Source organism: Pezoporus flaviventris, unplaced genomic scaffold (genome assembly GCF_033815535.1).
Source record: "Pezoporus flaviventris isolate CSIRO_AGI_PZ_B2104156 unplaced genomic scaffold, CSIRO_AGI_Pfla_v1 ptg000020l, whole genome shotgun sequence".
In the NCBI taxonomy this organism is placed as follows: Eukaryota; Metazoa; Chordata; class Aves; order Psittaciformes; family Psittacidae; genus Pezoporus; species Pezoporus flaviventris.
Window position 1 is genome coordinate 5,390,910 of NW_026892568.1, and position 23,060 is coordinate 5,413,969.

The following is a 23,060-nucleotide window of genomic DNA, read 5'->3' on the forward strand; positions in this document are numbered from 1 at the left end:
CCCCTATAGGCCCCCAGCCCTCCATCCCGGTCTCCCGGTCCAGGCCCTACCTGGGCGGGGGGGCTCCCCGCCGCCCTCCCGCCCGGCGCAGGAGGGTCAGCCCGCTCCTGGGCAGCGCTGCCAGCCTCGCCGTGGCCATGCCCGTAGCAGCGGGGGTACGAACCGGGCCGTGAGATACAGGAGGCGTAGGGGAGGCGGTGCGCGGCACTGCCCGCCCCAGCCCCAGCCCCAGCCCCGGCCCCGGCCCCTACCCCCGCCCGGCCCCTCGCCGGTCCCGCCCCGGCGGGCTGCGGCCCCCTTCGGTCCCGGCTGGGAGGAAGCGCCTTGTGGGACCGGAGAACGCGGCCGCCCTGCCCGTGCCGCGGGGCGAGCAGCGAGGGGTAGGGACAGGCGGAGCGGGGACCCCCTACGGCAGCACAGAGCCCCGCCGGGTACCTTCCCCCTGCGCCGCCTCCATCCCTCGGCTACCCCCTATCACGGCTCTTCCACCCTGTCAGCCTCACCCCAGCCCTTGTGCACCCCGAAGAAGCCCCGCACCCTTGCTGAGATGGACTTGGGTGCGGGTCAATCATCATCACTTGTCCCTGCTCTCCTTCACCTGCGCTGCTCGGTGCCCGCGCCCTCTGAGTCACTGATTGACCTCCAGCCCCGTCTGCTCCAGGAGTTCGCACAGTCACCACCTCGCTGCCCTTCAGCGCTCCCTGCCTGCACCCTGCGGGCTGCGGGAGGAAGAACAGCAGAGCTACCCCGGAGCTGGGCAAGGAGAGTTCATAGGATCACAGAATGGTTTGGGTTGGAAGGGACCTTAACATCATCCAGTGCCAATCCCCTGCCATGGGCAGGGATGCCTCACACTACACCATGTCACTCAAGGCTCTGCCCAGCCTGGCCTTGGACACTGCCAGGGATGGAGCATTTACCACTTCTTTGGGCACCATAGAATGGTTTGGGTTGGAAAGGAGCTTAAAGACCATCTAGTTCCAGTTGTTTGCTGTGGGGAAGCTGGAGTTCAGGGTGTCTGCAGCACATTAAGCATAACAGCGCTGATGAGCAAGGGCATCGATACCAGTCTCACAACAGCGAATCTCAGCCACCTAAGTCATAAACGTGCCCATAACACAGCCGCATAGTGAAGCACTGACTGCAGCTCCCCGCTGTGATACTTGGGCTTCAAAGTTTTGAAGCAGGAAGGCTTCACATCCAGTGTGCGTGTTGTTCACAAGGAGCTTGGTTGGTGGCAGTGGTGATGGTGGTTCCTTTTGGTAGGAGAAGGGAGATTTGTGTCTTTGAAGTGGGAAAAATCAGCCCCAGCGGCAGAGGGGACACTGGGTGAGGGAGGACAGGGCTCTGCAGAGCAGGGTCTGAGAATGGTCTCCGACATGATCAGCTCCTGCCCCCAGGGCCATAACAAAGATTGTGCCATCAGGATTAGATCCTTCTCCTTGCTGGTGTTCCTGCAGCATTCCTCTAGCAGAGGGAGCCTCATGGAGGCTCCAAATCTTTCCAGCCCCACACAGGTGCCTCCATATAGGGGTCAGTCCCACTAAAATCAGTCGCACCATGAGTTTATGCATTTCCACAGGTGACATAAGGCTGTTTGATGTTCATGGCCAGGAGCTTTCCTGTTACTGCTGCAGCACAGAGCAGTTATCTTTGTGCTGTGGTCACATCACAGTGTCCTCAGTGTTGTATAATTACAGGGAGAAAACCCAAACCTGCCTGGGGCCCAACCACATCACTTTTAATCAACAAAACTAAAGCTGACTTCCAGACTGATCTTCCCACGTTCCAATCATTACCCTGCAGGGTGAATCCCGGTTAGGCATTAAACCAAGAATGATTCAGGACCTGACGTGACCTTGACTTTTGGGTACATTTGTTGGAGATTGTCAAAGGCTGAACCCAGTGACACTTTCCACGCCATTCAGGATCGTCCCTTTCTGATGGAGGTTTTAAGATCTGCGTTCGAGTTAATCACAAATGAGCAGAGGTTTGTAACTGATCTACACCCTCGGTTTTCTGCGGAGAGCCAAAGGTTCCTGGACTCGGGTCGGCGCAGAGGTGCAGATTTCAGCCCCAGCAGAAAAAAAGGCCTTTCCCAGAGATGCAGAGGGTCTTGCCCAGGCTCCGAACTTTAGTGCCTAAAGCAGCTGACAATCTGGAGAAGGACTTTTTATAAAGGCCTGTAGGTGGTGGTGGCTTTAAACTGCCAGAGGGGAGGTTTAGATTAGACATCAGGCAGAAGCTCTTCCCTGTGAGGGTGCTGAGGTGCTGGCACAAGGTGCCCAGAGAAGCTGTGGCTGCCCCATCCCTGGCAGTGTTCAAGGCCAGGCTGAACACAGGGGCTTGGAGCAAGCTGCTCTAGTGAAAAGTGTCCCTGCCTGTGGCAGGGGGGTGGAACTGGGTGAGCTTTAAGGTCCTTTCTGACCCAATCCATTCCATGGTCTCCTGGATGAAAGCACATTAACCTCAGGCGGGTTTTGTTACAGTTTCTGTGATACAAATCCTTGTTTGCCGTTTTGGGGTGCCTTTGCTCAGAACTCCAGGTCACGAGCAAACACGGTTGCTGGGTTGAGATTATCACGCACTCGTGGGGCAGTGCGTGGCCGGGGCTAGGGCTGATGTAGCTGACACAGCATCACTGCCTGCGGACCCGGGCTGTGTCCCCTTCCCCTCCCACGCACGCGGAAGGCCCTAGAGGTGCGGCAGGACCCCCGACATCCGGGATGCCGCGGGTCCGGGGCGCGGGGGTACCCCGAACCGCCTCCGGTGCCCCGCTCCGGGCCGGCAGGGGGCGCGCCCGGGCCGGCGCGGACGTGGCCGCGGACGTGGCCGCGGAAGTGGGTGGCGGGGCCGATCGGAGCCGAGCCGCGCGGCAGCGCGTTGCTCACGGCCCTCGGAGCAGCCCAGCCGCCATGTCGCGGGGCGGAGGGAAGGGGCAGAGCCTGAAGGATAAACTGGATGGCAACGAGCTGGACCTGAGCCTCTGTGACCTGAACGAGGTGCCGGTCCGGGAGCTGGTGAGCGTCCGGGCCGCGGCGGCCGCCTCAGTCCTTGGGAAGGGGCTACGCGGGGCAGCCAGATGTGCGCGGGGCAGCCAGATGTGCGCGGGGCAGCCAGATGTGCTGACGGTGCGCGTGAGCCGAGCTGGAACCGGCAGGGATGAGGGGATGGTGTCCTGCTGGCCCAGCTGCTGCTGCTCGCATCCATTGCGGGATTCATGCTGCCTTTAGACCCATCTGGACATGGCGGGACCCCGCAGCGGTGTCGGGAGGGTAGGGGTGTACCTCGACGGTGGTCCAGTGCTCTGCTTCTCTTTCAGGCTGCTCTTCCAAAAGCCACTGTGTTGGATTTGTCCTGTAACAACCTCATTTCCTTGCCGGTAAGGTGCTAGAGAGCCTTGGTGGGGGTGAGTCTGCTGGGAAATACTGAGAAAGGATAACTAGTGCTTCCATAAAGGTTTGCTGGGAGGGCTGGAACCGGCGCTTCCCTCATCCCGGGATGGCTGAATGACTCTTCTGTGGATGACGGGTTGCGCTGCATAAAGATTGCAGTGTCTGCCTGCCAGAGGCTCCCCACACGAATCCAGAGCAGCTCCATCAGCCTTGGGGCCTCCGGTTTGGTTCTGGTGCTGACGAGGGTTCTGTTTATGCTTGGGTTTTAGTCAGACTTCTGCAGTTTGATGCATCTGGTGAAACTGGATTTGAGTAAGAACCGGCTCCAGCAGCTGCCCTTGGACTTTGGGCGCCTGGTCAACCTGCAGCACCTAGACCTCCTGAACAACCGTTTGGTCACCCTGCCAGTCAGCTTTGCACAGCTCAAGGTAAAACTGCTTGCTGGGCAGTTACGTAAAGCTTTGGGATGCAGCCCAGGGTCTTGTGATCCTTCTCAAGTTGATTTCTCTGGTAAAGCATCCATCCTGCTGATTACCCGCTCCAAAATCCAGCTGGCTCTGCACAGCACCTCGGTGGAAATTATCTCACAGCTATTGGAAATGTCTCTGCTCGAGCTCTCTGCTCATCTTCTGTACCTGTTTCATTCATGTGAAAACTAAATAGTCCTCTGCTTCTGCTTTGGATCTCTTGAATAACTGCAAGACTACCGTGCTCTTACAGCCTCCTCTTTATCATTCCTGCCTGCAGAACCTGAAGTGGCTGGATCTGAAGGACAATCCTCTGGATCCTGTCCTGGCTAAAGTAGCAGGAGACTGCCTGGATGAGAAGCAGTGCAAGCAGGCTGCTGTCAAGGTAAGGAATTTGCTTTTGTTCTGTTTTCCCTTACTTAGCTTTGTCAGTGGACATCCTTCCTCTTTTTGCTTAGCGAACTGGGCAGCTGCTGCAGCAGTTTGAATTATCTTCAGCCAGTGAGGGGCAGGTTCACTGCACTCACTTCACTGCTGCTGTGCCTGTAGAGAGCAAACACAGGGATGAGTAGGATTCTCTTCCATTGGTGGAGTTAAGAGAGGAGTAAATGCTGGTTGCCACGAAAGTGGAGGCATAATCAGACAAAATAATCCATGTCCAGAGTAAAAAAAATTCTGGAGTTCTGGCAAACTGTAGGCTCATGTAAGCAGAAGTGGTCTATGAGCCCCTATATTGGCTACCACCAGGTTGATTTGTAACAGGGAGATCTGTTTCTTAACCACAAAGATTCAGGCAGGAAGGTGAAACCTCTCTTCAGAGCCATATCCACAGGGATAAGTGGGGTTGATTCAGCCCCAGCCCTGCTCCTGCTGCTCTGCTTTGAACTGACTGTGCAACGAGACCTCTGCAGAGCTCTCAGGTTGTTTTCTTGGACCTTGAAGGTGCTGCAGCACATGAAAGCCATCCAGTCGGAGCAGGATCGACAAAGGCAACGGAAGCTCCAAGCAGAGAGAGGTGAGCACAAGGAGCCCTCATGTACTGAGGACTGTTTCTGATGTCTCACACATCTGAACATCCTAATTGCCATCTAACATATTTGTAACTGTCAAAATCCTGAGGCTCAGGGAGTAATAGGGTAGAAGGGCTGGAGGGAGAAAGACAGTATGGGGATAACTGTGATTACTTGCCTGAATAGTTAGAGCTCTAGATGGAATGTGCTGTAATTTAACTATAAAAATATGAAAGCAGAGCACAGGATTTATTTTAAGTGAAGCCTAATTCTGAGGGAGCCAAATGCAAGGTATGTAATATCCAACAAAAAAAAGATTAAAACAGGATAGTTACTTGACTGGTTTCCTCATTCCAATTGGGAACAGATAAGCAGGTAATAAGGAAGAAGGAAATGACAACCCTATATATAAAAAGGAAAAAACTTTGTATTAATCCCCAGAGATGGAGAAGAAGCGTGAAGCAGAACAGCGAGCAAAGGAGGCTCAAGAGAGGGAGCTGAGGAAGCGAGAGAAGGCAGAGGAAAAGGAGCGCAGGAGACGGGAGTACGATGCTCAGAAGGCTGCAAAACAGGAGGTGGAAAAGAAAACTAAAAAGGAAACCATGCAGACCCGAAGTAAGTAGTACCTGTTTGGGGTGGGATTGCACCAGAGTTCATCCTTGTTACACTTCAATGCTGCCTCTTTATGGGGGGAACCTATAGGACATGCGTCACTGCTGTGTCCTTTTCCCCTTCATCTGTGTTCCCAATGAACTGCTGAGCTAGAGTATTCAGAAAGTTCTTCATCTGTCCTAGGGAGAACTTGCCTTACGTCAAGTGTACTGAACCATACGTGCAAAACCTTGTACAACACAGAGGTGCTTTACACCCTCTCCACTGCTGCCCCTGAAACTAAAGCTGAAACTTTTCATCCTAAACATACATCCTAAACACAAATCCTGCACGTTTACTTAAGCGATGAATATTCATGACAAAAGACAGCCGCAGCACAGGCTGAAGTACCTTATCCGAACAGCTCATTTCTGAATGTGACTTAAAAGATTCTTGACTAATCTCTCACATTCTGTCTTGTAAATGTTCTGGTTACAGAGCCCACCTCCAGCTCTCGTCCCCCACAGCCGCCCCGGCACAAGCACTCTTCTTGGTCACGGTCAGTGCTCAGAATCCTGCTCTTTCTGCTGCTGTGTGTCCTCTGTGTTTTGGCCACCTGCAAGCTGACAGAGCTGCAGCGTCAACCTCTGTGTGTCAGCGTGAACACTCTCTACGAGGATGTGGTGGCTGCTCTGCAAAACCACAAAACCCTGCAAAACATGCTACAACAGAACTCGCAGCACTGATTGTCCTGGACGGGCACTTGCTTCGTCAGCATCTCCTTCCACCATCTACGCAGCCAGAATTCCTATGGAATTGTGTTCTGATGAAACTGCTTTTAATCAGTCAGCATTGGTTTGCTGGTCCACTCCACACAAAGCAGAGTTATTGCTCACATCATCTTTGCTGTGCATGTTTCCCAGTTGGCCTGTAACTCCCATTACTTGCCCACGTTAACCTAAAGTCATTAATACTTCTTACCTCCAGGGGATCTTTACCCAGATAGTGAGATACAGAAAGCTGCCAATCCATAGGAGTGGAAAAAAAAAGCCTTTGCATTACCTAGGTAGCTATAGTTGTGTCTTGGAGGTGGAAGGTTTTTAATACATATCCATTCATTGCTCTCATTTCTATTTGTGCTAAAATTGATGATATGGCTGTATGGGAATAATAATGAAGGCCTACTCCAGGACCAATTACAAGTGTGTAGGATGGCTGTGCAGCCACATGTTGGAGCGAAGAAGCTGATGTACTAGTGAAAGGAGCTGAAAATTTTCAATACAACAGTTTTCGCAGCAGTCTGTCTCTACTGGATGTTTATGTTGCTAATGTGGTTTTAATTTCAATTAGCTCTTTTAGAAACAGCCACACATTATTTCCAAGTACATACAGTAATGATTTCTAACTACATTGAAGCAGCTGGTGCCAACAGAGCGGCTGCAGCATAGGGAAGGCTTGGGGCCAGCCTGGAGGCTTGTTTTGTGTCTGAGACCCAGCATGAGGGTGCTGGCAGTAGCTGTGGGTGCTGAGGCAGGCAGGCAGAAAAGGGCTTTGCCTCGGGGCTTGCTGGGAGGTTTGGTTTGCACCTAAAGAAAACTCGCCTGAGCAAAGGCCAATGAATTATTCATAGTTTCCTTACAGAGAAAAGCAAACAGACGTTTATCATATCCTTAAGGGCTGTGTGAGCACCGAGATGTACACATGATGTTGTTAAGCACAGATATTCTCTGAAACTCTACAAACTCTGCTGAGACATTCTACATTAGTCACAGAATCAGTCCCCTCTCTTCTTCTTTTATGTGCAAAAAAACCCAACAATATTCAAAGCAACATTTCCTCCTGCAGCAGCTGGCAGGAACCTGCGACTTAAGTTCATAGAATCCCAGACAGGTTTGGGTTGGAAGGGACCTTAAAGCTCATCCAGTCCCAACCGCTGCCACGGGCAGGGACACCTTCCACTAGAGCAGCTTGCTCCAAGCCCCATCCAACCTGACCTTTAACACTGCCAGGGATGGGGCAGCCACAGCTTCTCTGGGAACCCTGTGCCAGTGCCTCAGCACCCTCACAGGGAAGAATTTCTTCCCAACATCTAATCTAAATCTACCCTCTTCCGGTTTAAAGCCATTGCCCTTGTCCTGTCCCTACAGACCATTGTCCAAAGCCCCTTTCCAGGTTTCTTGTAGCCCCTTTAGGCACTGGGAGCTGCTCTAAGGTCTACCCGGAACCTTCTCCAAGCTGAACCAGCTCAGTTCTCTCAGCATGTCTCCAGAGCAGAGCTGCTCCAGCCCTTGCAGCATCTCCATGGCCTCCTCTAGACTCACTCCAAGAGCTCCACATCGCTCCTGTGTTGAGATCCCAGAGCTGGACACAGGACTGCAGGGGGAGTCACCACAGCAGAGGACCCCTCCCCTGACCTGCTGGCCATTTCTTTTGATGCAGCCCAGAACACAGTTGGCTTCCTCGGCTGCAAGTTCCCAAATGCCAGACTGATCAGGTGTATCAGTTTGAGTCAGAAGCATGCTGCTGGCCAGGCTAAGGCTTCTAGTGAGCCTCTGAAGCCAGCGTGGCAGGTGGGTATTTTTTCATCCAAGACAACACATTTCTAAAGGGTAACTTCCACACATCAGATGCAGTTTAAAATTCACTCTCAACACTCATCTCAATAAGTGCTGCTGCCACAAAAGACTTCAAGTGTCCTTGTGTGCTCACAAGTGCTAGGCTTCACAGAGGGGCAAGCGTGCTCCCCAGTCTAATTAAAAGAAAGCTTTTTCTGCCAACTGTTCAGTACTCATAATTCCAGCACATATAATCAGATTTCAAGACCCTCTATAGATTAAGCTGTCTGGAGACTGAATCAGGGCAGTCTAAATTTATATCTGAAAATTAGTCTTACTCATTCCCATCTGCCACAGCGGAAAACTGAGTCTGCTTTGAGAGGTAAAGCTCTTCCACCTCATTAGAGTGGGTGCTGGGGGGGGCTGCACCATGTTGCCTTAGCATTAGGATTTTTCACCCCAGAGAAGGAATGCAACTCCTTGCAGTTTAGGAGAGCAGTGGAAAGTATTCCTTTCAATAGATGACAGACCTGTCTAGATTCAAGACCACATATTAAAAAGCAAAATTATTAGTCAAATTATTTATTTACTAGGAAGACAAATAAAAGGAACTATCATTCCTGTAAGCCGCGTCCAAATCATGCTCTTAGGGAAGATGTTTTCCTCATTTCTTGTGTAAACTCCAGCCATTCGGCAATTTAATCCAACCTTCTTCTGCTACAGTGAAGTCCAAGTGCATTTTTTGAAGTCTTTTAACTGGGATCAATGATTCTGTTACCTAAGCACTTCTCCCCAGAAGGAAGCTGAATGCTTAAACAGTAAATACTTAAAGCAGCAAACAGTAAAATCCTCATTCCCTGGAGCTACCCACTGACATCCAAATAGAGATCAGGATCATGAGAAGTCATCTGGAGATAGACTCGTCTGGAGAGCTCCGGTCCGATCCTCCGGCAGGTGGCTGTCACACCATCACCACGGTGCACAGGGATGTTAGCCAGCATGTTCTCCCGCTCCTGCTTCGAGGAGCACCGCATATAGGCCTACAAGCAACACAAAGGAGCAGCAGTATAAGCCATTTGCATTCATTGCTCAAAAGAATCATCAAAGCTTTGCACCCATGGCTGCTCTACCCTTGTTCACAATATACTCTTGCTTTTCACCTGGTCTCTCCACTCCACCTCACTAAACAGCTCAATACAGAATTGTTATGTCACATCTGATAGCAATTAAATGATGTCTTCCACTCCTTACATTAGCTGACTGCACACAGTGCTCACTACTCCTTAGGCATCCTCACCTGGTTCAGAAGCTGAGGAGAAGGGTAGGCAGACACAATAGCCTCAGCCATCTCCAGGCTGACACGGTTAAACTGTTGTAACTGTCTCTTCCAAACTTCCAAGAGACCCTTTCCAGAACGATCCACCTTCACCCCTCCACACCACGCCTTCTCTAAGTAGAAGGAAAATCCCGTGTTCTCCCGCTCTCGCCTGGGAAGAACAAAGAATGAAGGAGCAAATGAGACAATGAGATATGAAGAAAATCCTATCCCTGCATCAGTTGTCACATAACCAGAGACAGAGAGATGTTTCTTACCCTCTGCTGTTAGAGACGCCACTGGCATCAAAGTAAATGCTAACAATTTGACAGCATTTTCTTTACATTTACTTGTTCGAGACCCAGATTTCCTACTCAAAAAGAAACAACCTGTGCTTGGGAGCAATCCTGACACAAGGCAACACACATGCAAAATGGTAAACAAGAATTCACTTTCCGACTGTCAACCATACTACAACACTTTTACGTGTCATTTTTAATGACATTTCCCCTCTTCTCATGGCTGAGATGTCAAATACAACAGATGCTGTGATAGGAATGCTAGGATTGTGTGAGACTGCACAAGATGGCTTTCTTAGCTGTTGGTACACAACATGCTGCTGTCATCAGTGGATACAGCTAAAGAGTTCTCTCTCAGTAACATCCCTCTTGGTTACACACTGAAGAAGAAAAGCTGGTGCTCTATGAGCCTAACCCTACTTGCATTCCCTTCCTGCCCCTAAAATCAGACGAAGAACAAGAGCTCAATGTTAACATACCAACATGAAACCAGGGTCTGTCCTCACCCCTCCCCAGTTTCCACAAATAAACCCTATCCTGTGGGAACTGCACTACAGCTGCTCCACCCCCTGCTCCTTTAAAGATCATTACACTGTGTTGCAGTGAAGTACAGCTGCATACCTGCTATTCCCTCCCAGTAAGTGTGCAAGTGCAGCCAATCCAAAGGGGTGACCAAACCTCATCTGCTTACTCTGTTACCGGAACACAAGAGGTTCCACTTAAACTTGAGAAGAAACTTCTTCTCAGTGAGGGTGACAGAACACTGGAACAGGCTGCCCAGGGAGGTTGTGGAGTCTCCTTCCCTGGAGACATTCAAAACTCGCCTGGACACATTCCTGTGTAACATTATCTAGGTGTTCCTGCTCCAGCAGGGGGATTGGACTAGATGATCTTTTGAGGTCCCTTCCAATCTCTAGCATACTGTGATACTCACTTGAAGGGTGCTTCAGCCACAGATTTTGTGAACATAGTGGCATATTCGCCAAGCTCCTCCCAGCTCTCAAAAAAGCTGACCTGGACTTGTTTGCACAGCTGCAGGTCCACCAAGGCCTGTAAACATTGTTAGAAATGAATGGAACAATTCATCTTGTCACATCAAACCCCACTCTTGAAAAAGGGTCACAATGCCTTGCTATAGAACAAGAACATTCCCTCTCTCCCCATTTGGGGAACAGGTAAGTTAAGGCACTGAAGTATTTAGGGGCAACCTGTCTCCTGCCAGTGAGTATCAGTCTGGCACTATTTCAACTGTGCAGCTCCACAGTGACAGCTCTCATTACACACAAGCCACCCAGCCCAGCTTTGCCAGCAGCCCACCAAGGGTGAGAGATGCTGACCAAGACTGACATCAGAATCAAGATGAACAAGACAGTCCATGGGAGAGCAGTCCATGAGAGTGGGGAACCAAACCCAAAGAGCTCTGCCCACAGATATGTGGACTAAAGAAGGCTGAATGCCTTCCTCCCAAGGTGGTGTAGGTCAAATGTTCAAACAGCAATCTGAATGAACAAGAGATGATGGCTGCATGCCTGCTTTAAAGGTACTCACTTCTTCCACATCCATTCTGGTTATCTCCAGGCCGGAATCCTCAACTGCCCTTTTCTTCCGTCTTCCTTGTCCCTCATCTTGGCTTCCATTTGCTGCTGCTTGTCGCTGTCTCTTTTTTGACTGAAGTCTGAGAGACCAAAGAAGAGTGAAGTGAGGCTGGGATCTCATGCTCTTCCCCAGGTATTTTGTGATGACAGGCCTTTACTTCCATTTCTGTGTGACAAAATAGTGGAGGAGCTCTGAATGGGAATATCTCTTACACTCCAGGCTTTGCTAGAAGGAATTAATATAAATACCTATGGCATTTTTCAAGGCCAAAGATAACACAGAAACGTTTGGAGGGGAAAAAAGTTTAACCTGAAATAACTTTCTACTTCAGCAACTGCCAGTGCCAGAATTTTCCCAGGCATTTTCTCCATCACACGAGCTACATAGGTCTGTAGGGTCTCCTGCTGTCCTTCCATACAGCCCTTGGCCTCCTGCAAAGATTAACAGAAAAGAGGAGTTAAACCACTCTGAGGCACACACACAAGTGCAGCAGCCTATGGCTCTGATTCTGGAGATGAAAAAATCTGTTCATGCTGCAGACAGGCAATATTTGATCTGGCATAAAGCTATGGCAGAAAGAAATAGAAAATAACCCCATCTGAGCTGACAGTGTTTGTCAGAATGACAATGTTTGTCACAACTTTGCATTATACAACCCTATTGGCTTTGGTCCATTAACTCATGAAACCATGGTTCCATCCCACATCAGAACGTTCCTACAGTGAAGAGGATGATGAACATCACCCCCAGAGCACAGCATGTTCGAGAGCACAAAAGTCATAAGCATCCTCACTTGTTTGTAGTTGTGAGCCATGGACAAAAACTCCTCCAAGCGAAGCAGAACCAGGACATTTGGTTCTTCTGTCCATTCATCTCCTTCTCCCATCTGTTCAGACAGGAAAACAAAGAGCCAGACCAACAGTCTGTTTATCATTCATGCCAACCACTGCTCCCACTCAGACCTCTGAAGCAGGAGAGGATTAGAGGGTGTTTACTAAATACCATTACTAAGAAGTGCAAATAACAGAGGAAGAAAAGGGCAAGAACATGGAGATTTGGCTTGCACACCTGAGATGGCACCGTCTTTCTCCTCCAGGTGATGCTGCAGGGAACAGCCTGATTCTCAATCACACAGGAATAATTTGCAGCCTGCAAAGCACTAAGGACCTGTTCACCACCTTCTACCTGCAATAGAACTAAGATCGGTGCACTGGTCAGGCCTCCACACAGAGGAGACAACAGGCAATATATGGCAGACACAGGCTGTGAGGACAAGTACCTGAATCTAGCACCACTGTTATGTATTTCTGGCACTCCCCTGGCCGATGAGCTTTCAGCATCTTGGCAAGAGCCCTTTTCCTTTCTTTTTCCTCCTCTTTTTGCCTCCTTAGGGCTTCTCGCTCTTTCCTCCTCTGGCACGTTGCCTCCCTTTCCTTCTGACTATGGTTCCCCTTCTTGGGAATTGGTGGTACCTCTGGGCCTGCTCCACTTACCAGGGGCATATTAGGCTGGGCTGTGGAGTCAGACTGAGAGGCTGGCAGCGGGCACCAGGAGGGTCTCTCACCACCTTGCGTGCTCCTTTGGCTGCCACAAGACACTTCAAAACCCGCATTCCTCGCTTCCATCCTCCTTTTGATCCTCTCAGACAGAGGAACCATCTCCTCGTCCTCATTGCTCCCGCTGCTCACTACCACAACCACCTCTTCCGCACTTCCAGCTTTAGGGGAGGGAGATGAGGACAGCCGGCGACCCAAATCGCAAGGCGGTGATGGCGAAGCCTGCAGCAGGGAAGCTAAAGTAGGCAGCCGCTCCTCATCGCTCTCCTCAGGGCTCCCCCTGCGCTCCGCCATCACCCCTTCTCCCTGGACTCTCCTGAGGGGAAGCTCGGCGCCAGCAGCGATTGGTCCGAAGGCGCGCGCGGCTGGCGACGATTGGTCCGAACGCGCGCTCGCGCGCGTGTTCGGACCAATCGCCGCTCAGCCGCCCGCGCTCCCCGCCCTCCCACCGGAACGGGAAGAAGACGGTGCTAGACAAAATGGCGGCGCTGCGGAGGTTATGTGAGTGAGGGGTTACCTTCACCTCCATCTTCACCCCCTTCACAGGGTGGGGAAAGCCGGCTGTGGGCGGGAGGTTTTGCTCGGGAAGGGGTGGGGTGTACCCCGTGGGAGGTTGCTGTCGGTGTCTCGGGGTCGAACTCTTCGCTTTTTACCTCAGGCCCGCGGCGGTGCTGTGGTGAAATGGGCGGGTTTCAGGCCCCGAATAACGGGGTTATCCATGTTGGAAGGGGTTTAAACCACTTCGGGTGCTGAAAGCAGGGGCTGAAGTGCTGCGGGCTTTATGCCTTATGCATTCAGAAACTTCCAGGGATGAGGAATGTCTCTGTGCTGCCGTGTGAGTGCCTTCAAAGTGGAAAAATCATCTTTAGAGAAACAGTATTCATGTGTATTAGATAGAAATCAAACACTGAGGGGTGCTGCTTTCTCTTTGCGGAGTGCTTTAAAAGCAGGAAGCTTTAAAAACACTCTTTTTTTAATCTATTGTTAAAGGCCAGAATACCCTAATGATTCTCTAGTGGGTCATCAGAATTGTGTGACCAAGGACACACTTGGCCACCTCTCAGATTTGTCTGTCTGTGGATCCACCAAGTAATCCATCCATCAAATCCATGTCTCTCTAATTAGAGACAAGGATGTTATGGGGGACAGTGTCAGATGCCTTGCACAAGTCCAGGTAGATGATGGCAGTCGCTGTTCCCTGATCCACCAGCACTACTGACCCATCAAAGAAGGCCACCGAATTTGTCAGGCACAGTTTGCCCGTAGTGAATTCATGTTGAATGCCCTTACTGTTCATGTGCCTTAGCAGAGTTTTAAGAGGATCTGCTCCATGGTCTTGCTGGGTACTGAGGTGATCCTGGCCACTCTGTAGTGCCCTGGCTCTTCTTTTTTTCCCTTTTTAAAAATAGAGGTTATGTTTCCCCTTTTCCACTCATCAGGAACTTCACCAGGGTGCCACAGCTTCTCAGATATGATGGATAATGGCTTGGCCACTTCACCCACCAGTCAGGACCTGTGGATGCATCTCATCAGGCCCCATGGACTTGTGCACCTTCAGGTTCCTTAGATGGTCTTGAACCTAATCTGCCACAGGGGGTGGTTCTCCATTCTCCCACTCCCTGCCTTTGCTCCCCTTCTGTGACATGGGTGGTGTGGCTGGAGCTCTTGCTGGTAAAGACCTGGGTCTTCCTCATGTCCCAGGTCTCCCATTTCCTTGTGGAGGGGGCCCACATTTTCCCTTGTCTTCCTTTTATCCCCAGTGTACCTATAGAAGCTTTTCTTGTTGCCCAGGTACAAGTCCAGGGCAGTGAGCTTGCTGCATGCCTTCCTCACTGCCCTAAGGATCTTCATCTCCACCATTTCATAGTCACTGCAGCCAAGGCTGCCCTTGAGCTTCACATTCCCCACCAACGCCTCCCTGTTGGCGAGGACAAAGTCCAGTCCAGCACCTCTCCTCCTTGGCTCCCCTATCACTTTATCACTTGGAAAAGGATGTTATCATCAGCGCATTCCAGGACCCTCCTGGATTGTTCCTGCCCTGCTGGGTTGCCTCCAACAGATATCAGAGTGGTTGAAGTCCTTACAAGGACCAGGGCTTGTGAATATGAGGCTGCTCCTGTCTGTATCCAAAGGACCTCATCCACTTAGTCTTCTCTTGGTTGGCTCCTCATCCATCCCCAAGCAGAGCTCCGTGGCCTCCAGCTGGTAACTGACATAGAAGGTGACGCCACCTTGCCTCCCCAACCTGTCCTTCCTGAAGATAAATCCTCCTGAAGAGCCTGTATCCTTCCATTCCAAAACTCCAGCCATAGGAGCCATCCCACCATGTCTCTGTGGTGCCAGTAGGATCATAGCCCTGCAGGCTTCAACTGGGAGCATGGATGAAAAAATCCCCTGTGCTCCAGCCCCTTCACACCACTCCCAGGGATCTATAGTCCTTCTTGATCCTCCCCAGATTGCTGCTTCTGGCAGTATCTGTTGTGAATATCTGCTTGTGCATCATCCTGGAGTCTTCTTACTTGTAAGATTGCAAAATATTACTACGTAAGTAAATACCATTGGGTCAAAGGGGAAACTGAAACAAGAGATCATATATCTCTTCTCCAAGCGATATCAGGCCAGTCCACAGCTGCCAGAAACTTTTGTACCTGAATTTGTGCACGTCTTTGAACATCATTGCTGAGATCATTCCTCCCTGGGTGGCAGCAGCAGTACTTGAGATGTAGCCTCTTTGTAGCCTCTTAAATGCCTAAGCATTTAAACTTAGGCCATGGTGGTCAAATTATGCTTTCTCTTGGCAGTACATTATTTTTCCCTCCACACTTTCTTTTACCTTTAGTTTTAAACCCTTTCTTGACTGAACTTTAAATCTGAAAGAAAGAAAGTGCGTGTAATAGCTTTTTCCAGCTGATGTTGTTCTTGCTTCAAACCCAGTTCTAACAACTCCCCAGCCAAGCCTGGTTGCCATCAGGTGTGCTTCTAAGAAAAGTGGGGGCAGCTCAAAAAATCTGGGTGGCAACAGCCCTGGGAAGCGCTACGGGTTCAAGAAAACAGAAGGTAGGTCTGAGTATCTGCAGAGTTGGGTTCCTCACGGCTTCCCCCCCCCCCCCGGTGCTGATTGCAGTAGGAGGTGGCCAGGGCACTCTTCCAAAAGAAAGGGAAGGGGAGGTTCAATGAAGCCTCATGATCAAGGGTGGCTGGTGGGAGGGCAGGGTGAGGGAGCCAAAATTGCCTACAGAAAATGTACTTATATTCCAACTCTGCCTCTCTGGAGCTCCTGGAAGGAGGGCAGGCAGAGGGACACTTTTGCCCCCAGGCTGCATTGGAAAGCTGGGTATTTGAGATGTTTACAAAGAGGAGAATTATGAGGCTTAGCAGAAGCCAAAGTACAGATTCATGCAGTTGAGTGCTTATAATTATTACCTTTGCTGATGAAAACATATTGATGTAAAAGGTAATAAAAAAAATACCTTCAGCAACCAGAAAATGCTCTGCAGCCCCAAGGAACCTTTTCAAAGACTTTACATTGCTTTTTGCCATTGTGCATCAATTGCCCTTTATTTCCTGCTAACAGCATTTTTGGTTAGATGCTTTTAGCATTTCAAGTTCATTTTTCCTTAGAAAATTTCCACCAAAAGCTGAGGTTTGTAGGTCCTAGAACCACTTGTGTTCTGGGGAGCTCTGTCTGACTCTTGTCACTCTGTTGCAGGTGCCTTTGTGCATGCAGGCAACATTTTGGCTACACAGCGGTTGATACGCTGGCATCCTGGTGCTCATGTAAGTTGTTTTCTAGCTCTTCCTTGGTTCTCAGAGAACAGCAGTCCCATACTCGATGCTTCCTCTCAAGCTCATTCTTAATGCTCTTCCCTATATTCTATATAATTCTCAAATGGGGTTTCATGACCTGGTATTTCTTGGTCAGAGAGCCTTCTCTGGGTCACACTCATGCCTGTGTGACTTGGGAAAAGGGTCTGAAAGTTGTGGATATCCCCCTTTGCAACCTAACTAGATGCTTGTGTTTCAGGGTGGAATCAGGATCTCTTCCCTCCTAATGAGCACCACTGTATACTGATTGCTGGAAGCAACTAGTGTGGTTTTGTTTTAAAATACAAAGCAACAGATGCTGTTGAAGCCAGGGTATTAAAATGAGGCAGAACAATGATCAGCTCTGCTTTAGTGGTGGACCTCCAGCCTTTCCTTCCTAACACTCCTCATCCTCTTCCAGGTGGGGATGGGCCGTAACAAGACACTTTACGCCCTGGAGGATGGCATTGTGAAATACACCAAAGAGGTCTACATCCCTCTGCCCCGCAGCAGTGAGAGCAGAGAAGTGATCTGTCGGCTACCCAAAGGAGCAGTTCTTTATAAAACCTTTATCAGTGTCATCCCCACCACAGAAGTAGGAGAATTTAAACTGGTCACCATGCTCTGAGCCATGACACAGGGATGGATGGGAAGGAGTGACTGGGACAGACCACTACAGCTGGACCGATATCAGAGGACAAGAATACCCTAGCTCTGAAGGTACCAGTTTGGGACTTTGTTTTCTTGCTCCTAAAGCACACATGGGCAGTGCTCAGGCACTGGGATCACCTGCAGGCATTTCTCAGAGTGTGTAATAAATGCTGTGGGGCTGCTGAAGGCCTTAGCTGTTCATGGGATGTGTTACTTCCGTTCATTTACCATCTGGAACTACCTTCCTCTGGGGAACCTGTTCCATTGTGCCACTGGATAAGTTCTCTCCACAAGCACTCTTAGGTCACTACTTATCCCACTAATTCCCTCTATTTTTGCTCATTACTGTTGTATTTGTATCTTAATTCAAAATACTGCAGAAGTGATCCTTTTGCACCTAACTGCATCCCAGGAAGGTAGATTTTTCCTTCTACCTCATCCCAATGTTTAACTCAAATATCTGGAATACAACTCAGATGTCATTTATTAGCCACGAGAGGCAAGTTTGCACTTGTAAAGCTTACTCATGACTAATTGTCGAGTGCCTGGGAGGATGCACAGGCCTGGGGTGGTATTTGAAGCTCAGCCGCTGGAGGTGTAGCATAAGGCCATAATCCAGAAGACATCCTTTTTGTCTTCCCGAGTCATTCCCTGACATTTTTTGAGCTTCTATTGTTCAAAAGAAAGGAGCCCCAATACCTTGTGATCTGATCTCATTTTATCTACATGTTTGTAAACAATTTGAAACATTGGCTCTGCAGTAGAAAACAGGTTATCAAAATTGGTGGTGTCAGGACACCGGTGTGGATGCTATTAGATTGTCTGCTCTGCAGAAGATAACTAAGTTAGGTCAGCCACGCATGTCCACCTTTGCTTTACATTCCCCATGGTTCATAGTTCACCAGCTATTTTGGCTGCATTTTTGTCCTTTCCCAGTCACATGGTTCATCTTTGTGGTTGGTATTTGCATACAGCAGCTAACACAACTCCTGGAGCCTCTCCACATCTTTATCTGAAGTCCATACAAAAATCACTGCTGGTCACAGAGGACCATTGCTGCAGGAGCACACAGCAGTGCTCTGATGCTGACCCATTCTGCTGCTCTCAGGTGAAGCTTCCCACCTGGTAGCCAATGCACTGATAAAGTAAAACATTTCATAAACTAAGAAACAAGTGAAGTAGCACAACAGGGTGACTGAGGTCTGATCCTTGGTACAACTGACAGTGCTTGCCTCACAGAGGTGCAATATGCCAGCTGCCTGAGGAGCTCTGGCTGAGCAGACCTTCACCTTGGCTTTGCCCCTTGTATAGAAGCAAGCAGCTGGTCTCTTGCTTTTGGTAACAGTATGTTTGCCAGAGAAGAGCGAGCACACACATCCCTGGTTGCTCTGCCTGGCAGTGGCTCCGTGGTTGTGCTTGTGCTGCAGGAGGGATGTCTCTGCTGGCCAGGTCTGACCTGCCTGTGCCTCAGCTGATGGCAAACCTGGGCAAAGGTCTCATGTTTGGCCATTCCCTGTGGAGAACAATGTCACAGGCACTTCTGTCACTGAAACCATGGGAAGCAGCAGCACACTGAGGCCTTACACAGCTGTGTTTCGCCGAGTTTGGTAGCCAAGAGGGGCCTGAAAAGGGTCTGGCATGCCACGTCTGTCCAAGGTCTCTGAGCTTATCACTGGTCCTGAGAAAGCTGGAGGATGCCTCAGAGCATGCTCATAGGGAGGCGGCATCTATTGAGGAGAGAGGAAGAGCGTTACAGTGGATCAGAAATAACCAGGAGATTATCCCACCTCTTCTCGTGGAGCAGATGACAAGGCTTCCAACCACCACCAGCCTGAAATCAAACTGCAGTCCTCCAAGCAGCAAGCTGCTAGCCAGGAGAGCTGGGAGATGAGGGCTTAGCACCCTCATCTTGCACCTTGCAATGCAGTAGTGCACACTGAAGAGGCATGTTCCCTCTGCTTCCCCCAGCTCTCTGTGCCAGGTTCCAGTTCTTCCCTGTTCCCCTTCGAGGACTTGTCACTCTTGTTAAAAGGCCAGAAAAGACTTAACTTTCATCAAGAGGACTGTCACTCACTTTCCTTTGACCAAATATCAATTACTGTAATTATACAAGCACCTACAAACCAGGCTTTCTGCTCAGGTTTTGGTAGCAAGTCTCACTACACAGCAGCAGAGAGGAACCTCCAGGCTGTTGTTACATGTATTTTGGCAGAGCTGAGCCAGCTTTCTCCCTGTGAGGAGCCACAGGAGCAGCACAGGGATGTTGTGGAAGCACTCCTCTTGCAGCTCCTCAGCTAGGGCCTTACTTTCTGCCCTTGGTACTCTGGTTTCAGGGCAGCTCTCATTAGTTACAGCTCCAAATACCAAGTAGCAAGTGTTGACTAAGCCAGACTTAGGTACAGCTTTAAGAGCTCAAAATCCAGGTGAACCTTCAGTTCTCTACCTGGCGTTTCAAATGTTTCTGTTCTGCTTTAGTCAGGGAGGTCTCTTTGTTCAGTGAGTCTCTCACGAGACCACCACAGGACCTACTTGGCAGAGGCACTCGCTTTTCTCTGTTCTGTTGCAGGAGTGCAGATCTTAAACAGGCAAAGCCTTCTGCTCAGAAATAACACTTGAAGGTAATAGTGAAGGGCCTCCCAAAGGCAGGGAGAAGGGAGCAAGAAATCCTGGAAGCCTCACAGATCTAAAAATAACATTCCAGCTTGGACTTGTACCGAGCAGATGATCCGAAAGGCTCACCTTCAACAGCAGCTCTGTCCTGCCTCCGGCACCCCGAGAGCTCGATCATTAACCAGCACAAATGAACACCACAGATGAACAGGTCTCACCTTCATCAGCAACTCTGCCCTGCCTCCCGCACCCTGAGAGCTCGATCATTAACCAGCACAGATGAACACCAAAGGAGCCTCCCGATACCCTTTGTGCCCTTCCCAGAGATAAAGGCTATCAAAGTAAGGCTATCACAGAGAACAGAGTCCTGCAGCAAGACCCAGATGCAGACCAGAAGGGGGAACTGCCCCTGGGGCTCTGCCAGCACCCCAGTGCAGGGGAGGGAATGCTCACCTCCTGGGAAGGTTCTGCCCACAGCCCGAACCTCTCAGCAATCATTTGGTGGATCTCCCGCTGGCGATCTTTCTTCCGTACACTCTCATAGCTGGGTAGGCGCGGCTGCTCCCAGTATGGTACCTGGTACGTGCTGGGGGGCCCGACGCAGAACAGCTCATCCCCCTGGAAATGCCCAGCCAGAAGAGAAAGGTCAATGTGGTGGTGGCTGTCTTTGCTGGAAGTTCATGGCTTGGTGCAACTTCAAGTTACTTCAGTGTTTGAAGTTGTAGCTGCCCTTCCTTGAACTCTGAGGAGGAAATCCTCCCTCCTGGGAGATAATCACACCATCTCATGCTTGCAAGATCCCAAATCCCAAGGGAGCTGCATGGCACTTACCATGGCGTCTCTGCTCCCCACATCCCCCTCCACCACAGATTTTACATACAGGCAGCACTTCTCAAAGCTGCTGCTGCTCAGCGCCTTCTCCCTCTGCCCCAGGAGTCCCCAGGTCCCCATAACCATGGCCTTTTCACTCATTCCCCTCCAGCTCCCATCAGGGACCCAGCCATCACCTGCACACCCGGGTTCTCAGCCGCAGCACTCTCCAAGCGCGAGGCTCTGCACTGGGGACCCACCAGCCGCTGGCTGCTGCTGAAGTAGGGTGGGGGGCAGTCCTGTAAGGAGGGGTGGGACATTAGCAAAACCAAGAATGCCTCTCATCCTGCCTGGCAATGAACAGAGCTGAGTTGGTTCACATGGGCCAGCCTGGGAAGTGGGGTTCTGGCAGGGGAGAGAACCACCTCTGCCCTTTGGGCTGGTGCGGCTCTCACCACCAACCTCCACCTGCCTCTTTACCAACGCTAGCAGCTCAGGCATATGCTCACCAAGGCAGCACAGAGCTTGAGCCCAGATGGAAGGATGACAGCCTGGGCCCAGGTTTCATTCAGACTCAGCAGAATCACCTCTTGATTCATCTACTTAGGACAATAAGCCAAGCCAAGTATTCCGCTAGCATAGCTAAGAGCTCCATCACATGCTGAAGGTTAAAGAATTTGTAAACTCTTATCTACCAAGGTAGTCATTTCAGGATAATGGAGCAAGCAAATCTGCAGAGCAATGGCTGTTCTGTTCCCGAGTAGTTCTGCTCCAGTTAAACTCAGTTGCTATCAACATGTTGAGCAAGAGTGAGCAGAGATCATCTCTCTGTAGAGAGCCTTCTCCCTGACATGCACCACAGACAGGCAGGCAGCAAGGAGGAAGAGGAGGAAGGAGCAGACGCAGTGAAGCTGGCAGGGGACACCCACAGCCTGTTCCCACTCTTGATTTCTGCTGGGGACTTCCCAGCCTGTGCTGGACTATCACATTTGCCTTTCATGATGCCAGTCTCCATTCCCTCCCAGCTGAGGCTGAACATTCCCTCTTCTACCAGGGGAAAGTGGTACCTGCAGCTCTCAACAGCCATCCTGCAGCTCTGGAGGCTGAGCTGTCCCCAGGCAGCCACCAACCACCACAAAAGCAGCACTGCCTGAACACGCTGCTCTTTTCACCATCACCAGCTCCCAACTCAAAAGACAGCCCCAGGAAATTACAGCTGTGAGCAAAAAAGGCTTTTGTGTCTCACTGCTCCGTGCTGGGAGCTATGCACACTTGCCGGGGATGCGATTGGCTTTGTCTGCCTTTGCCCTCAGGTTCCAGCCCCATCCCCGCTGGGCCCCTTCCCCATAATGCAGATCCTGACCCCACTACAACTGTGCATCACCCCTCTCCAGGGATCCAGGGCACCTCCCCATATCAGGCCTTGGGAATGTTACCACCAACAGCACAGCCAAGTTCATTGGGGCGATGGAGCTCTACAGGAGATTGGGAGCAAGGAGGAGGCAGAGCCTGTCTCTGCTTGGGGGTCCCATGTTCATCCTGGAGCAGAGTGCAATGGAACATGAGCCCGGGAGCAGCGGGGAACTCGGGGCAGGAGGACACTCACATACTGGCTGGGGCTCTGGAATAAGCGGCAGGAGCAGAGGAACTGGCAGCACATGGGGTCCCGGTGGTACAGGAGCAGCAGCAGGATGAGGATTGCCACGATGAAGACGGAGGTGGACACAGCTACCAGGGAAGGGAGAAGAGGGGAATACCTTTGGGCCCACGGGCCTCCCCACTCTCTCCTGCCTTCACCCCCGGGGTCTACAGTCAAGAGTAGCTTGAAAAAAACCCATTCAAGCCCATTTTACCGGTTGCCTGTCCCGAGAACGCCAATAACCACGCCGATAGGTCCTGCTCAGCCTTATCCCAGACCGCTGCACCGGGAGCCGGGCCCGGCACCCTCCCTCCCGGGACTCTCAGCTCACACGCGGCCCCGCGGCAGGGAGCCCGGGTCTCCCGCACCCCGGCTCCCATAGAGCCCACCCGGCACCGCCAGCCCCTCCCGCCGCTCCCCTCGGACCCGAACCCAGGGACCAGCGGTGCCCCGGAGAAGGACCGCGAGCTGTAACGACCGCATCCCCGGGCCGCAAGGAGCCGGCACAGCCCGAGGCCGCCCCCACCCGACCCCGATCTACCGGAGCCCGTCCCGCCACTCACTCGCGGCGATAACGATGGCCAGGACGTTGCTGTCCATAGCGGCTCCGCCAGCCGCCGTGTGCACCGAGGCCTCGCTGGGCTGCGCCATCCCTCCGCTGCCACCCGCACCTGCAGCCGCTGCCCGCGCCCCACCGGCCGGCGGGGCGGGACCGGGAGCACCGGGGAGGAGCCGGGCGCATCCCATTGGCCGCCGCGCCAC

General features: G+C 51.2%; 5 protein-coding genes across 5 annotated transcripts in view; 2 read left to right on the forward strand and 3 right to left on the reverse strand.

Annotated features, from left to right (window-relative positions):
• Positions 1 to 170, reverse strand: part of ACSF2 (acyl-CoA synthetase family member 2) — a 35,162-nt gene extending 34,992 nt beyond the window's left edge. Inside the window, exon 1 of the mRNA XM_061455478.1 lies at positions 51 to 170. Coding sequence (XP_061311462.1) covers positions 51 to 139 — 89 coding nt within the window. The 5' untranslated portion in view covers positions 140 to 170. The remainder of the gene's footprint in view (positions 1 to 50) is intronic.
• Positions 171 to 2,846: 2,676 nt separating this feature from the next.
• On the forward strand, positions 2,847 to 6,761 carry LRRC59 (leucine rich repeat containing 59). Its single transcript, XM_061455481.1, has 7 exons — positions 2,847 to 3,020; positions 3,323 to 3,382; positions 3,665 to 3,823; positions 4,143 to 4,247; positions 4,805 to 4,877; positions 5,314 to 5,487; positions 5,962 to 6,761. The coding sequence occupies exons 1-7, from the start codon at positions 2,916 to 2,918 to the stop codon at positions 6,207 to 6,209; spliced, it is 924 nt and encodes a 307-aa protein (XP_061311465.1). The 5' UTR covers positions 2,847 to 2,915; the 3' UTR covers positions 6,210 to 6,761.
• Positions 6,762 to 8,584: 1,823 nt separating this feature from the next.
• EME1 (essential meiotic structure-specific endonuclease 1) lies at positions 8,585 to 13,142 on the reverse strand. Its single transcript, XM_061455482.1, has 8 exons — positions 12,508 to 13,142; positions 12,297 to 12,424; positions 12,022 to 12,114; positions 11,538 to 11,659; positions 11,181 to 11,307; positions 10,567 to 10,682; positions 9,316 to 9,505; positions 8,585 to 9,058 (listed from the first exon to the last, which is right to left on the reverse strand). The coding sequence occupies exons 1-8, from the start codon at positions 13,076 to 13,078 to the stop codon at positions 8,882 to 8,884; spliced, it is 1,524 nt and encodes a 507-aa protein (XP_061311466.1). The 5' UTR covers positions 13,079 to 13,142; the 3' UTR covers positions 8,585 to 8,881.
• Positions 13,143 to 13,224: 82 nt separating this feature from the next.
• Positions 13,225 to 17,440, forward strand: MRPL27 (mitochondrial ribosomal protein L27). The gene is made up of 4 exons (XM_061455485.1): positions 13,225 to 13,285; positions 15,713 to 15,841; positions 16,494 to 16,561; positions 17,010 to 17,440. The coding sequence occupies exons 1-4, from the start codon at positions 13,264 to 13,266 to the stop codon at positions 17,214 to 17,216; spliced, it is 426 nt and encodes a 141-aa protein (XP_061311469.1). The 5' UTR covers positions 13,225 to 13,263; the 3' UTR covers positions 17,217 to 17,440.
• Positions 17,441 to 18,374: 934 nt separating this feature from the next.
• LOC133270352 (uncharacterized) lies at positions 18,375 to 23,041 on the reverse strand. Its single transcript, XM_061455483.1, has 6 exons — positions 22,862 to 23,041; positions 22,266 to 22,387; positions 20,857 to 20,958; positions 20,303 to 20,467; positions 18,824 to 18,966; positions 18,375 to 18,752 (listed from the first exon to the last, which is right to left on the reverse strand). Exons 1-6 carry the CDS (start codon positions 22,947 to 22,949, stop codon positions 18,707 to 18,709), a joined length of 666 nt encoding a protein of 221 aa, XP_061311467.1. The 5' UTR covers positions 22,950 to 23,041; the 3' UTR covers positions 18,375 to 18,706.
• Between the last annotated feature and the right edge of the window lie 19 nt (positions 23,042 to 23,060).